The 15,363-nt window shown below is 41.5% G+C and overlaps 1 protein-coding gene across 1 annotated transcript; it reads right to left on the bottom strand.

The window, feature by feature from the left end:
• Positions 1-10,794: 10,794 nt before the first annotated feature.
• On the bottom strand, positions 10,795-14,619 carry LOC148135739 (putative G protein-coupled receptor 139). Its single transcript, XM_087984337.1, has 2 exons — positions 14,553-14,619; positions 10,795-11,657 (listed from the first exon to the last, which is right to left on the bottom strand). Exons 1-2 carry the CDS (start codon positions 14,617-14,619, stop codon positions 10,795-10,797), a joined length of 930 nt encoding a protein of 309 aa, XP_087840463.1.
• Between the last annotated feature and the right edge of the window lie 744 nt (positions 14,620-15,363).

Raw genomic sequence — 15,363 nt, 5'->3', positions numbered from 1 at the left:
AATATACTTTCTCTGGATTCTTGTTATCTTATTTCTGGGCCAATTGGCTGAGAAGTGGCAAATGGAGTTTATTTCAGATAAACGCAGGGTGTTGCATTTTGGGAAAGTAAATCTGAGCTGGACTTATACATTTAATGGTAAGGTCCTAGGGAATCTTGCTGAACAAATAAACCTTGGAGTGCAGGTTCATAGCTCCTCGAAACTGTAGCCGGCAGTAGATAGGAGAGTGAAGAAGGCGTTCGGACGGCTTTCTTTTATTGGTCAGAGTATTGAGTACACGAGTTGGGAGGTATTATTGCGGCTGTACAGGACATTGGTTAGGCCACTGTTTGAACATTGCATGCAATTCTGGTCTCCGTCCTATCGTAAAGATGTTGTGAATCTTGAAAAGGTTCAGAAAAGATCGAGAAGAATGTTGCCAGGGTTGGAGGATTTGAGCTACAGGGAGAGGCTGAACAGGCTGAGGCTGTTTTTCCTGGAGCGTCGGAGGCTGAGGGGTGACCTTATAGAGGTTTACAAAATTATGAGGGTCATGGATAGCATAAATCGACAACGTCTTTACCCTGGGGTTAGGGAGTCCAGAACTAGACGGTATAGGTTTAGTGTGAGAGGGAAAGACATAAAAGAAACCTAAGGGGCAACTTTTTCATACAGAGGGTGGTACGGGTATGTCTTGAGCGGGCAGAAGAAGTGGGGCAGACTGGTACAAATGCAACATTTAAGAGACATTTAGATGGGTATATTAATAGGAAGAGATTGGTGGGATATGGGCCGCATGCTGGCAGTTGGGACGAGATTACATTGGGATATCTGGCCAGCATGGATGGGTTGGACCGAAGGGTCTGTTTCCATGCTGTACATCTCTATGACTCTATGAAGCCTTCCCAGTTTCTAGCCGTTCCTTTACGTGCGATCATCTGATCCCAATCGGCTTTTGAAAGTTCGTGCCAGTTCCACCAAAAATGGTCTTTCTGCAATTTAGAACTTCAACTTTTAGAGTTTATTTCCATCACTGTTTTAAACCTAATAGAATTTTGGTTGCTGGACCCAGACGCCCCCCCGCCCAAACCCCCCCCCCCACCCCCACACCCACTGACACTTCAATCAGCTGCACAGCCTTATTTCCCAATAGTAGGTCAAGGTTTGAATTTTCTGTAGTCGGTACATCCACATGCTGAATCAGAATTTTTTCTTGTATGCATTTATCAAATTCCTCTCCATCTAAACCTTGAACACTCTGGCAGTCCCAGTCTGGGTTTGGAAAGTTAAAATCCCTACCAAAACTACTCTACTATTCTTACAGATAGCTGAGATATCCTTACAAATTTGTTTCTCAATTTCCCTCTGACTGTTTGGGGGTCGATAATACAATCCTAATAAGGCGATCATACCGTTCTTAATTCTCAGTTCCACCCAAGTAACTTCCATAGATGCATTTCCGGGAATATTATCCTTCAGCATAATTGTAATGCTATCCCTTATCAAAAACGCTGCATACCCTCCTCTCCTGCCTCGATTTCTGTCTTTCTTGTAACATTTGTATCCTAGAACAATAAGCTCCCCATCATGTCCATCCTTGCTGTGATATCCCAGTCACATGTTTGAAATCATGCCCTGAGTTCATCTGCCTTCCCTGTTATGCCTCTTGCATTGAAATAAATGCAGTTTAATTCATCAGTCATCACTTTTTCTCTGGTTTGTCCCTGCCTGCCCTATCTGTTCGATTCGCTGTTGTTCTCAAATGTGCCAGTCTCAGATTGATCTTTTTCCTTCCTATCTCACTGAGACCCACACCGCCCCCCCTCCACTTTACTCAGTTAAATCCTCCTGACCAGTTCTCGCAAATCTCCCTCCCAATATCTTAGTCCTCTTCCAATTCAGGTGCAATTCATCCTTCATGTAAAGGTCACTTCTATCCCATAAGAACTTCTTCCAATGATGCAAAAATTAAAATCCTTCTCCCATACACCAGCTCCTCAGCCATGCACTCATTTGATCTATACTCCTATTCCTGCCCTGACTGGCGCATCGCACCGGGAGTATTCCAGATATTATTTCGCTCGAGGAACTCCTTTTAAAAAATAAATTCCTGCGTAACTCTCTGTAATCTCCCTTCAGAATCTCCAACTTTTCCCTTCCTATGTCTTTGGTTGTAATGTGTACAGTGACCTCTGGCTGGCTCTCTCCCCTTTGAGAACATTCTGAACCCTCTCTGATACATCCTTGATCGTGGCAGCAGGGAAGCAACACACCATTCTAATTACTGGCTACAGAAATGTCTGTGTGTACTTCGGACTAGACAGTCTCCTAACACCATCGATCTCTTGGACCTCAACGTACCCCTCACTGCATAAGATCCAGTCTCAATACCAGAAACTTGGCTGTTCGTGCAACTTTCCCTTGCATGCTTGTTTGAAATTGTGATAGCCACAGAAGATTCCTGCTCTACATGTCTACCTCTCTTACCTTTTCTGGAGTTAACCCATCTATGTGACTGTACCTGCGACTTTTCCCACTTCCTATAACTACCATCCATCACATCCCCTTGCTCTTGTAAATTCCTCATAGCCTCTAAAAGTCTCTCCAACCAATACATTCTATCTGATAGGATTCGCAACCAATGGCATTTATTGCAGATGTAATCCTCAGTAACCCATAAACTCCCCGAAATGCCTACACTCGACAAGAGGTGCATGTCACTCTACTGAAGGTCAATTTTGGCTCTTTCCATCTACAGACCCAGAAAATAGCACTGTCTTATGCCTCTACAAACACTGCTCCAGGTTAAATTAATATTTATGGCGAATATTGTCAGTTTAATCAAGACATATATCTCGATAAAACATATAATCAAGAAAGTACCCAATCGACTCACTACTGCAGACTTACTGTAAAACAACGCTTAAAATATCCAGTTATCTGTTTCTCTGCTGTAACTTTTATAAAACAGGTTGTTCCAAGATCAATTCTGAAATTACAGCTTGTTAATTATCCCAGATGCACTCTGATGTCCAGCAAACAGCAAACAGCAAAGACACTAAATGTGCAGGCTCACTACTCTGTCAGTGAGCAATGTGGGTTTCTCTCTCTCCCTCCCCCCCACCCCTTTCTCTCCTGCAATGACCTCACCATGTAATTCCTTTGTCTGTTCCTCTACCTTTTAAAAGTGTTGTTGTTTGGACTTTTTTTTTTCTACAACGTTCCAAAACAATGCAACAACATATATAAAAAATAAATTACTGCTCCTGGAATTCGGCAGAACCACATCAAACACCGAAAATACCACGAAAAAGGAGCAGCTGTTACAGTCAGGACATTTTCCCGCCCTCCATGTCTACTCCTAGTTAGCACTTTTCCTGCAGTTCTTCCTTTTGAGAAAGATCTGGACAGACTGCATTCTGTACGGTTTGATCGGAGTTGCAACCTGATTTGAAGGAGGGAAATGCTGGTCTGGAAAGCGTATGGAATGTATTAGAAGAATGTTTCTGGCTTGTAACATGACGATCTGTTAAGTGGTCTGCGGCAGAATTCAACTTTTGGAGTTGGAGGTGTAAGGTGGAACCTCATTGATACTGACAGAACACTGGAAAAAGTTATGTTCGATGTGGGGAATGGCCAAGTGAATGATTGGAATGTCGGAGGTGGGGAGACATTTATGATGGAGGTGGACACAGGCCGATTGACGGGACTGCATATGCGGCTGAGTGCGATAAAAGTGATGTTAGACCTGGAAGCTAGTAAATGTGAATGCAAAAGCTGTAAATTTAGGACGGGTGAGAGATGTGGGAGGATGCCTGATGTGATGCGAGTAACTGTGTGGTGCTTTGAAAGTTGATGGTGAATATGGAGACTGCCGATATAGAACGTGTGGACAGTGAAGTTGGTCATGGACACTGAACAGCCGTGTGGGAAACACTGAGTGTTGGCAAAGAGACTGGCGGTGGTCATGGTGACAGGCTAATTGCGTTGAAGTAATGGTCGTGTCTGATAGAGCGTCATTGTAACCATTGAGACTGTCCAAAGGAGTGGGAGAGACCAATGCATTCTTGTGGTTGGATGTGGGTAACAGTGACGGTGGAAAGAGTGACTGCTAAATAGGATTGGTTTGATGGCCAGATTATATGACAGAGTGATGATGGTAAGAAATACAAGCCAGTGGGGAAGTGAGTGGGATTTTGATCTGATGACATTGATGATTACTGTCCACTTGAAGTCAGCTGAGTGTGTTTATTGGTACACTTTCATCTTGAAGGAGAATATATGTATATTAGAATGTGGACTTGGAAATGGTGGATGTGGAGTCGAGACTGTGATGATGGCAAAGCACAGCAGGTCAGGCAGCTTTTGAAAAGCAGGACAATCGAAGGCCGACGGCCCAAAACGTCCATTCTCCGGCTTCGTGGATGCTGCCTGACCTGCTGTGCATTTCCACCAACATACTCTCAGCACTGATCTCCAGCGCCTGTGGACCTCCGTTTCTCCCAATGGTGGATGTGGGCACTGATCTGTTTGGAAACATCATACAGGCTATGAGCAAGAGTGCTGATAGATATGACCATCAGAGTGGGAGAGATGGCAGTGTGCGAGGTGACATTTTTGATTGACTTCGGAACTGACTAGTAGCATGAGTGCATTGACAATGTTAGGAGTGCGATTTAACGGGCACTGAGATGACCAGTAAGTCATGAGAGCAATGATTCAATGGAGTGGAAGGTTTGGTACGGGGAGGAGCGTCTTCCATGGCATTATAATTATGTGAAGAAAGACTGGTCAATAGGATGCGAGTAATGATATGTAGGCAAGATGGAGTGATAATTGATATGGAGACTGTCAGTTGCATTGATATATTGGTGCAGTGCGACTGAGTCATTAATCACATGGTACTACCAATTGTTTGACTGTCCTGGTGGGATTGAATGTTGATGGAAATGGAGAGAAAAGGTCCAAGATTTAATAATTGTTACTGAGGTTTCACACTTCTTCAGAAGTACATTCCATGCCATTGGGACCTTGATGCTGTCCTTCCCTTTATTATATGAACTAGCAGCTATAATTAAAGAACTCCTCACCTCAGCTTTGTCTTTTGTTAATACTTAGAAGTTCGTTTTCTGCAACTCCCACCTCTGAGACGGAGAAGGACAAATACAGAGGAAATGCCCGAGTAAGCAATCCATGCCATTTTCTGATAACAGGCATCAATATTTTAAATTGTTCTCATTATGAGATTTAGTGTTCTTTAATTAATTCCATTGCACTCTTGCTCTCTGTTTTTCCGGCGCTGTCAGTGTTAACCCGTGAACCTGGTCTTAAAATGATTCTCCATGGACTGATTCAAATTCTTTTATGATGAACTCTTGCAATTCAATGAATCTGAATTTGTAACTGAGAAGTTCATTTGCAGTGAGACATGCTAAAACTCCCTTAGTGCTTTTCTTTCTGGTTTAGTTATCTCTGTGGTGATTGTCATCCGGAACATCGGGCGTTGTGGCCTCTGAGAACGGATCACATCTTCTGGTCATTGGACTCATTCAGTGGGCTCCACTTTCCTGGTTAATGAGGTTACACTTAAGGTTTATTATCAACTCTATCGATTTTAAAGAGAATAAGACTTGCCAGAGTTATGCTGAACGATATTTGAATAGTATTCAATGAGAATGGGTGTGTTTTTAATCATATTCGTCACTTCCCATTGAAACATTCCAAATTTTTGGCGAGGTTTGAAACGATTTTTAACACAGTTTGAGATTCTGCATATGAGTATGCTCGCTGAGCTGAAAAGTTCAGTTTCAGATGTTTCATCACCATACTGAGGAACATCATCAGTGAATCACCAGTGAACAGCTGGGGTTGTGTTCTGCTTCCTGTCTATTTGCTTAAATTTCTTAGAGAGTTTGGTGATGTCATTTCCAGTTTTTTTTTCTCAGAGGATCGTACATGACGTCAAAATCCATCTGTTGTTTGATTGAGTTCCTGTTGGAAAGCCATGCTTCAAAGGTTTATTTGGCTTGTCATATAATGTATGTATAGTCCCTGTCAAAGTGGTGGCCTTCCGCCTGCATGTAAGGACACTAGTGATAGTGGGTCATGTCCTTTCGTGGACAGTTGATGTTCATTTATCCTGGTGGCTAGTTCCCGGCCTGCTTTTTCAATGTCGTGTTTGAGACAGTCCTTGTAAGCTTTTCGTGTAAATGAACTTAGTTTTGCCTGTTGTCTGTCTGAGGTCTTAGAAGTTTATTAGCGGCTGCTGGATTTCTTGGTGCTTACTTTGGGCACCATGAAGCCAAGAGGTCTGAGTAGTCTGGCAATCACTTCAGAGATGCATTTGATTTAGTGCGAATTGGCTACAGTTGCGGGGCGTGTTTTGTTTGCTCGTTTGGGATTGTTGTGGGAGATCAGCCGAGTGTGTTTATTGGTACACTTCATCTTGATACAAGGTTTTCTTCTGCTCTTCGTCGCTCCCTGGTGCTGCAGTGTGCAGTGGCTCGTTGAAATAATAACCTAATGCAGCTTCGTTTGTGGGTGTGGGATGATTGCTTCTGTAGCTGAATATTTTTTCTGTATGTGCTATTTTCCTGCAGACACTGGTTTGGCATTCCTTCTGACTGGCCTACTGTGATATGTAAGTACGGCAGTTTTTGTTGTTCTTGTGTTCTTTCTATATTGTAAATATTATGCCTGGAAGAATATTATTGATTGTCTTGAAGCTTCCCCTGATTTGTTTCGTTCAGTGATGACAAAGGTGAATCCATGTACCAGAAAGCAAGTTTGGGTTGGATGGACTCAAGGGCTGTTTGTTCGACTCACCATCTTTCTCCCCATCTTGGCCGATATCCATCCACACACAGTTGGAGGAGTTGAAGCCCGCTGTTTTAGTAGAAGCCACAATGGCAATTCTACAAATCTGTGCATTCTAACAACTGCCCATTTCAAGAAAGAGCTGCAGACTATAACTGTCACATACTTCTGTTTAGCAGTTTCCTACCACGGGAAAGCATTATGTTAATCTTTCATTTCATCGGCCATTAACTTCTGAAAACTGATTGGGTGAATGCTCTGTCATGGCATTATAATTATAATCAAGCTCAAACAAGGCATTGAGGAAATTAATACCTGCCTCCTTCAGTTTATCACACAGACTGTAATCCCCCCTCCCGAAAGTCCGATTCCCGCTGTCTCACCCCACAGTTTATCTCCCCAGACCCACCCCACAATCGGTCTCCCTGAGTCTGCCTCTGACTGTGCCCCTACATCTCTCAGCAAAACTTGTCTGTCCCAGTCTGTTATCCCGGTTCGTTATTCCAGTGTGTCTCGCCAAATGTGCCTCCCCAATTTGTCTCATCCAGTCCTTTCTCACAAACTGTCTCTCCGGGTCTCTACACATACTCTGCCTCCCTTATTTCAGAAAGGTTGTGATTTCAACTAAACGTGTTGGATTGCAACCTGGTGTTGTGTGACTTCTGACCTTCTCCACACCAGCACCTCCACATCATTCCTAACAGATAATATGGATCATGGGGATGATACGTTTCTTTACTTAATATGCTACTAATTTTTAGAAACAATCAGAGAACAATCACGAACGCCAACCTCCCATCTATAGAATCCATCTGCCAGGCCCGATGTCAAGAAATGGTCGCCTGCATTCTCAAAGATCCATCCCACCCTGGCAATATTTTCCCATAAATTCTTCCATCTGCGAGAAGGTACAGAAGCCTGAACACACGCACGAACCGGTTTCGTAACCGTTTCCACACTACTGTTGTTTGAATGCTGAATGGACTCACAAACTCTTAACATTCACCTTTACCTGTGTTTTTCATTTTGTTTCCGTTTACCTAGTATTTATTACCTATCCTACTAAACTCTGTGATCTGTCTGTATTGCTCGCAAGACAAAGCTTTTCACCGTGCCTCGATACACGTGATAATAAATTCATTTCAATTCAATTCAGTTCAACGTTGTTGTAGATTTCTTGAATCGGCCTAATCGTGTTCATAACATTAAACAGAAATTTGCATGGAATGTACATACACAGTTAACGAAATATAATTTGCATTAAAATCATTTTCGTAACAGAGAATCTATTGTTTCAAATTATGAAGCAGCTGTGTTCCAAAACAGCTTAATGGGAAAAATTATTTTCCTTTTCATATGATCTTAGTTTATCAGTTAGTTCTGGTGACAACACCAGTCAGAACTTTCCTCTGTCATTTAAGTAAGTGTGACATTGAAATAATTTAGTAGGATTGCATGATGGTAATCGCGACCATGCTGCACATTTAACAAGGTTATGTCGTCCTTCGGATTTCTTCAAGTGGGTTCATAAACAGAGAGGAGCTGACATATCTGGAGGAAGCTATTTTCAACAATGAGAGGTGGCCTGGTCTTCCATCTCAGGATTTTTGTAGTTGCGTTGAGTTTGAACCGATAGCCAGAAAAATGTCTGGTCGCAGTGAAGGTATTCCAACGAGAAGAGATGCCATGCTTCAACAGATGTTTCAGGCCTCACTCTTCTAGCTGAAACCTCGCCTGCCTGGAAAACATGTGTTCTTATTTACCATTTGCCAAGAGGTATTTTACGGGATGCTTTAAGAATTGCAACAGCTTCGTTCAGTCGTGGTGTCATATCGGTTGAGTTTTCAAATAGTTAAGTTTATCAGAATTCCGTTTTCTTTTTTAAAGTTAAAGTGCAGCGTTTAAATATATTCTATTGTACTTTAAGGCGTGTGGGTTGACTTGCTGCGTCACTTCTGCAATATCCACTGTGCAGTTATAGAAAAAATGAAAACAAAAATGATAAGCTAGTGTCTGGACTACCTTGTTAAAATACTTTGAGGGGGCATCACCTGCTCCATAACATAACACATTTGCTGGCAAAAGAACTGCATTTATATGGTATCCTCCCAGCCGTCATTTCCCTTCAGGTTTAGTACATTGCACGGGTGAGGAGTCTATTGTAATTGGGAATATGAGCATCAATGTCCACCCACCTGAGTGAGATTAATCCATGAGCTCTATCTTGGTATTCCTCTGTTATAACTGTGGGTAATCCGTTAGCTCCTAATATATGCGGGGAAAAAACAAACTCGCCCCAATCGTATGGAAGTACACTTCTGCTGGGGGATGTCATTTCGTCCAGGCTGTGCCAGTCAAAACCAAACACCTGACTACAGTAACCTGATTTTCAATCCTTCGGCTATGACCTTTTCCATGCTTGCACCATAAGTGCACAATAAAGCTCAACTCGTTTTTCGTGACTTTTGGGTCACCACCTTAACTGGTAATACGTTCCAGATTTTTCCCATTTCCTGGGTGAATACATTTTACTTCATATTACCTCTTAATCTCCTACTCCTTACTCTCCGTTGTTGGGCTCCATGTCATTCATCCCTCATTCATTGGGAAATATTTCTCAATTGCACAGATTCAGCCTGTGCAATTCAACGTAATTGTCAACAGGGGCGTCTGAGAATGGACAACGAGCAGATAGGAAGACTTGATGATTGGGAGGGGGTGTGATTAGGGGATCGGATAGCTGTGATTTTGCTCATACCAGTGTGAGGCCAAGCTGTGCAATATTCGAGGCTGATGGAAGTAATGTAATGGATGAAGTCACCAAAGATTAGACTAACATGGGAATATCGTCATGAAAGTCATGAAGATGTAAACGAAAAGTCTGAATGATCACTCGCGATTCTCCTTCTGCTCAAATGAGAACCGTCTGCTCGTGATACTTTCTGAAACCATTAACATGGATTAACGTGTAGAGGATGGAAGTGCAAAGATTATTTATCAGTGACTCTTAGCCTTTGTCTTGAAACTAGGATAATATTATCGAAACCTATATTTCATATATTATTATCTCAACCCCAGCTCAGCAGTGGGTTCTGTACAGATTGCTGCAACAACCCTGAGGAAGGCGTATGCCCGAAATGTTGATTCTCCTGCTCTTCAGATGCGGCCTGACCTGTTGTGCTTATCCAGCACCACACTCTCCAACAAAAACCCTGATCTGACTCGAATGCAGAAAGAGGGACAGCCTTGGCATACCAGCAGGTTTAGAACAAATTCAGATTCCAAAGTTATTTTTCAACGTGAAAATCATCACAATTATTAACGAAATGACACAAAGACGGTTTGCACTGTGCGCAGCACTTAATTTGTTGAAAATATCGTTCCTTCCCTTGGCCGATGTAAGATCTGAATTCAAATGCAAATACATGACAAGCTGTCGATCCTGCCCTGTTCTGCACGAAGCACTTCGAATTTCTATCTGTCAGCTTTATCAGTGTTCAATTGAAATTCAGATCTTGTGCTTGGCTGAATTGTCTCTGGCATGTCTCTTACCAAACTCCTCTGGTAATTACCATCACTCACATTTTTAAGTTCAATACCAGGATTGTTCAATTTCCACAGTTTAACAACAACTGAATTGGAGATAGAGCAAGACGGCAGTGTTGTTACAGGCAATCCGCCAAGATCTCTTTGAATGTTGCATCAGCTTCAAAGGGTTGAATTAACTCCCGCTATTTCTATTTCTGATGCATTTATTTACATCTGGCTATCTGTGTGGCCCATTCTGGCCTTCTTCTGCTGCTCCATAACGTGAATGCTTCCTACTTTTCATTTGTCACAGGTACTATAATTCGATAACTCTTGCCAATTGCCTGTGTCCTCTTGCCAATTGATAACAGGTCTTTGGTGTTTATTTATTGCAGAAGGTTAATTTTCTTTTGTGATCGACCACTTTCAGTGTACCTTTCAGTTGCTTTATTTTTTACCTGTTTGAATTACTTATGCAAAAATAGCTTCAAGTGGGTTCCTGAACTTCTCTCTGAACTTGGATAGAGATGCCACATAGACAATGGTATTCGTGCAGCAATTCAAATTGCGCAGCATGTATGCAACTTGCTTAAATATATATTCACCATCACTATCTAAAGGATCATCAACATCGAAAAAATATAAAATATACCACATCCACAGGAAAATGAAGCTGCCAGATATGACGAAGAGTAAAATTATACTCTGTCTTCTACTGTCCATCTCTGGGTCGCTGGAATTTTGTCCCTTAATCTGACCCTTCAGACTTTTCCGGACCCGACTGGCGACTAAAATGTGTTTTACTGTCAGAACGTTGAGGAACAGAATTAAACCAAAAGGGAATATTGGTGTTAGAATCTTTTCAAAGTTGTTAAACCCTCTCCACACAGGATCAGAATAGTATGCATCTGAATTCACACAGTACCACGGTACTTTGTCAATGACCTTATAAGGTTCAAATCTGAAGTAAATAGGAATATTTTTTAGAAAAAACAGACTGCTGGTTGTTGCGAGAACCACGGTTGCAGTTTTTTGAGTGCAGTATTTGATTTTCAGTTTCTCACAACAAATAGTGACATATCGATCAAAGGTGAAAATCATTGTGAACCAGACAGACCAGTCTATGAGTAGACGGCGCAGAGCATAGTGAATACTACACACAGGGGTGATGTCCAAGAATGATCGTGGAAAAAAATCATGTTTTATTCGGCTGAATATGATCTCAATGATAACGACTAACAGATCCACCACTGCCATGGCCAGCAGATAGCGCCTACTGCAGGATGAGAGTCCACACTTATCCCGAAGTAGGATCCCAAACGTCACTAAATTGACTGTAAGAGAGTGAAAATGGGGAGAAAAGTGATCAATGCAGACGAACATTCGCCATTACTGAGGCTAAATGGGAAGAGTTTGATTTCATCAACACTAACGTGTTAAAGTAATTAGTTTTATGATCAATAATGTGAATCAACACAGCACTGAAACTCACATCTTTACAGTCTTAGTACATATGGAACAAAAGCATGAAGCACGCTGTTAACAAGAGGAAAGTGGGACAGTGAGATGTTGAATGAAGGACAAATGCACAGGTAGTTCAGAAACTATTTGAAGCATGCAGACCAATTTCAGGTAAAACAAGGCCAAAGCCTAACATTGCAAAATTCGTGGCAAACGGGAACACTTTTTAAAGCCCCAGATCACTCATTTCGATAGAAGCTGCAATTCTACTCTAAGCAATAGCAGACAGTTTCAATTACATACTAGAAGCAACTCAAAGGCAGGCCGTTTCGCTCTGAGACTGTCGAACTATTGATGTTGTGGGTAATGAGCATTTAAAAACACTGTAAATATCGAGTGAGCATTCTGGCTGAGGCAGCCAGAAATGGCAGGATGTGCACGTATTCATATATCTCCAGGAAGACTTGGAATGGACAGAGGGCTGCGTGGAGCTTTAAGATTGTTAGAGACGGTCGACTTAATGCCAAGTTTCTGTACTGTATATACTGCAACATCAGTGTCATGTAATCGCAATCATTCTCAATTTAATTCCAATCCAGTAATTATAGTTTTAGCAGAAAGGCTTTCAGGCTCAGATTGGGTCATAGATAACTCAGCTTCAGGAAATGCTGAATATATGTTTGCTGAAAGACAGAACATTTGGCACACCACATTGACATAAATCGATCATGAGCTATACTCCACTGAAGACACAGTCAAATGGATTTTTTAAAATTATCTAGGTGTCCAGCTTCAGAACAGTTCCTGACTTACAGATCCTGACTGTACTATATCGTCACTGTGGTAACAGTGGACCATTCTGCTTTCAGAGATACACTTCTGTGATATGAACAGCCGGCAGTACTGATGAAATCATACAGTCAGCGAGTCACAGAGTCATAAAACATGGACACAGAATCCTCAGTCTAAATAGTTCATTCCAATTATATATCCCAAACTAAACTAATGCCATCCCCTCACACGTGCCAGTCCTACTCAAATCATTACTAATTCATGCATTTAACCACACGTACGTTAAAAGCTTTCACTGTATCTGCATCCACCAATTCCTCTGGAAGTTCATCTTACATACAAATTGTTCTCTGTGTAAATAAAGTATGCTCTTCATATCTTTCTGATTATTTTTCCACTCTCACTTTAAAAATATCGGCCCAACGTCTTGAAATCTCTCACCGAAAGGAAAATACACCTGCCATTTACCTTACCTATGCCCCTCATGCTTTTGTAAGTTCACCCCTGAACCTGCTGCGCTGCATCAAAAATAGAACCAACCTCTCCTGCCTCTTCTTGTAACTCAGCACTTCATTCTCGGCAACATCCTGGCAATATTTTTCTGAACCCTCTTAAGCTTGATACTATCCTTCCTATGGTGAAACGATCATAACTGGACACAGTACTCCAGAAGATGCCAAACCAACGTCCTGTGTAAGCTAAACATAAGATATAGCTGTTTTCCTCAAAAGTGTCAGCACTGAAGGCAAGCCTGTAACGCGCCATTATAACCACCCTGTTTGCACGTGACGCAAAAGTCAAAAATATGTGCACCTGAAGCCCTCGGTCTCGATGGCTAACAGCTATACCCAAGGCTTTATATTGATTTGTGGAAGTCCTCCTGTTTTATAACCAAAGGTCAGCTCATAGAGTGACACTTGTCTTTGTTGCCCAGTACATTTACTTTTGAGTTGTTTGCCATGGAGCTCAGTCCCACGATCTGTTCAAAATGTATTGGCAATATAGTTTTTAAAAAATAACAGAAAAAATCATTCCACAAGAGAGAAGCAGAGACAGAAAGAACACGAACTGAACCATGCTTCAGGAAAACTTTACAAAATGAAAGTAATTGGAACATCAGATAAACGAATCAATACGTTATCTAAAAAAAAAAAAATCAGAACATTCCTGGCTCAATGAACGATAATTGCCCTCTCCATGCTCCAGCTTCTTATTTTCTTAAAATGAATACAATAGGTTTCTACATTGGCCAATTTCTGAAAACAGTAGTATCTGCCTTCCCCATCATCTTTCGCTGATTTTTAAAAGAAAACTGCTGGTCATTTGAAATGTATTCCTTTGCCATGTGCCTAAAAGAGCGTCATCGCATGTGCCTAACACATCCAAAATTCTATTCTTCGAAGCAACTGAAAGACCGTCCCGCCAACACCAGCCCATCCGAGCTAACTGTGCAGTCTCCCCTTAAGCAGCTGTTGTGCTCCTGCCTGTTGACCTCGTTCTGTCTAAATGTACTGTTTCTTTCACTCCCTTGTCTTCAGAGAGCCAATGCTTCAGCCAGAATATGTTAAGGTTTTTTTTTGTTTCTTATTGAAGCTTCTTTTTAATGGGTTTCTGTCACTTAACGAATGAATCATAAAATCCCAATTTCGTCCTATTCAATTTAAAAATATCGGTCCAACGTCTTGAAATCTCTCACCGAAAGGAAAATACACCTGCCATTTACCTTACAATTGATTATATTCCTCCACATAATATTCATCAGCGATTGTGCTCCTCGTGGAATCGTCCAACACTAATTGTAATAACATAGTCGGGAGAGATTGAAATAGTGGAAGCAGCAAAATGATGAAAATACAGAATTATCTCCGGGGTATTTGACCAAATGTGCTATTGCATAACCATTGCTGCTCACTGGTCAATCACGAAAACTATGTCAGGCACAGATTTGAATAGCCTCGCTGATTATCTTCACTCACCAGGCAATCCAATGATGGCTACGATCATGTAGAATATTTTCCTCACAGTTCGAATCAGATCGCGCATTATCAGTGCACAGTGATGTTTCTTGCTTCTGTAACTAATCCCCCTCAGTTTGTTTCTGTGATGACCAATTTGCAGGACCTTAATTTTATACTCATCAGTCTCTCTACGGGGACATTCGTGTTGCACAATATTCTAACATGATTTTTTTTTCCATCTTGAACATTTGGAACAAACAAATGACGAGAGCTGATATAATCCTCTGACGGTAAAAGATGTTTAGCGTGGGGAATGAAGTGAAAAAAACTCAATCTCTCTCATGAATGCACAACACTGATCACGTGAAGTAACTAAACAGAGTTGGAAAGTGTGAAAACGTGCAATGCAAATGGTCCTTCAAAAATCCTAGGTCCAACTCAATACCATGTAATGAAGACTTTCCCCCAGTTTTCGTCAATAACTGAATTTCAGAGGATAAATATAGACCTGTTTGATTGAGTACAGGTGTGTCGCCGCTATCATTAGTTGTAAACAGCCAGTTGTGTGAGAAATAAGGTTTTGGCTATTTGCACAGTCTGCTTCAAATTTGTGACAGACCTGATTATTTGCATAACACCTCACGACTCCACAACTTATTTGCTCACTTCTCTTTGAGTTTCTTGCTCATGTCTACCCTATTGAAGCCTCACTATCAGATCCTAAACTTTGGATTTACACATGGTCTGTGAGAATGGTATTACTCCGCTTTATGGGTGTTCACATATTGCCAATATCTTCAAGTCTCTGTATTCCATCGAGTGACTCAAC

Source organism: Chiloscyllium plagiosum, unplaced genomic scaffold (genome assembly GCF_037043375.1).
Source record: "Chiloscyllium plagiosum isolate Xiang-an unplaced genomic scaffold, Cpla_swu_hap1 HiC_scaffold_48, whole genome shotgun sequence".
Classification (NCBI taxonomy): domain Eukaryota; kingdom Metazoa; phylum Chordata; class Chondrichthyes; order Orectolobiformes; family Hemiscylliidae; genus Chiloscyllium; species Chiloscyllium plagiosum.
This window is presented reverse-complemented; position numbering and strand designations above follow the sequence as displayed.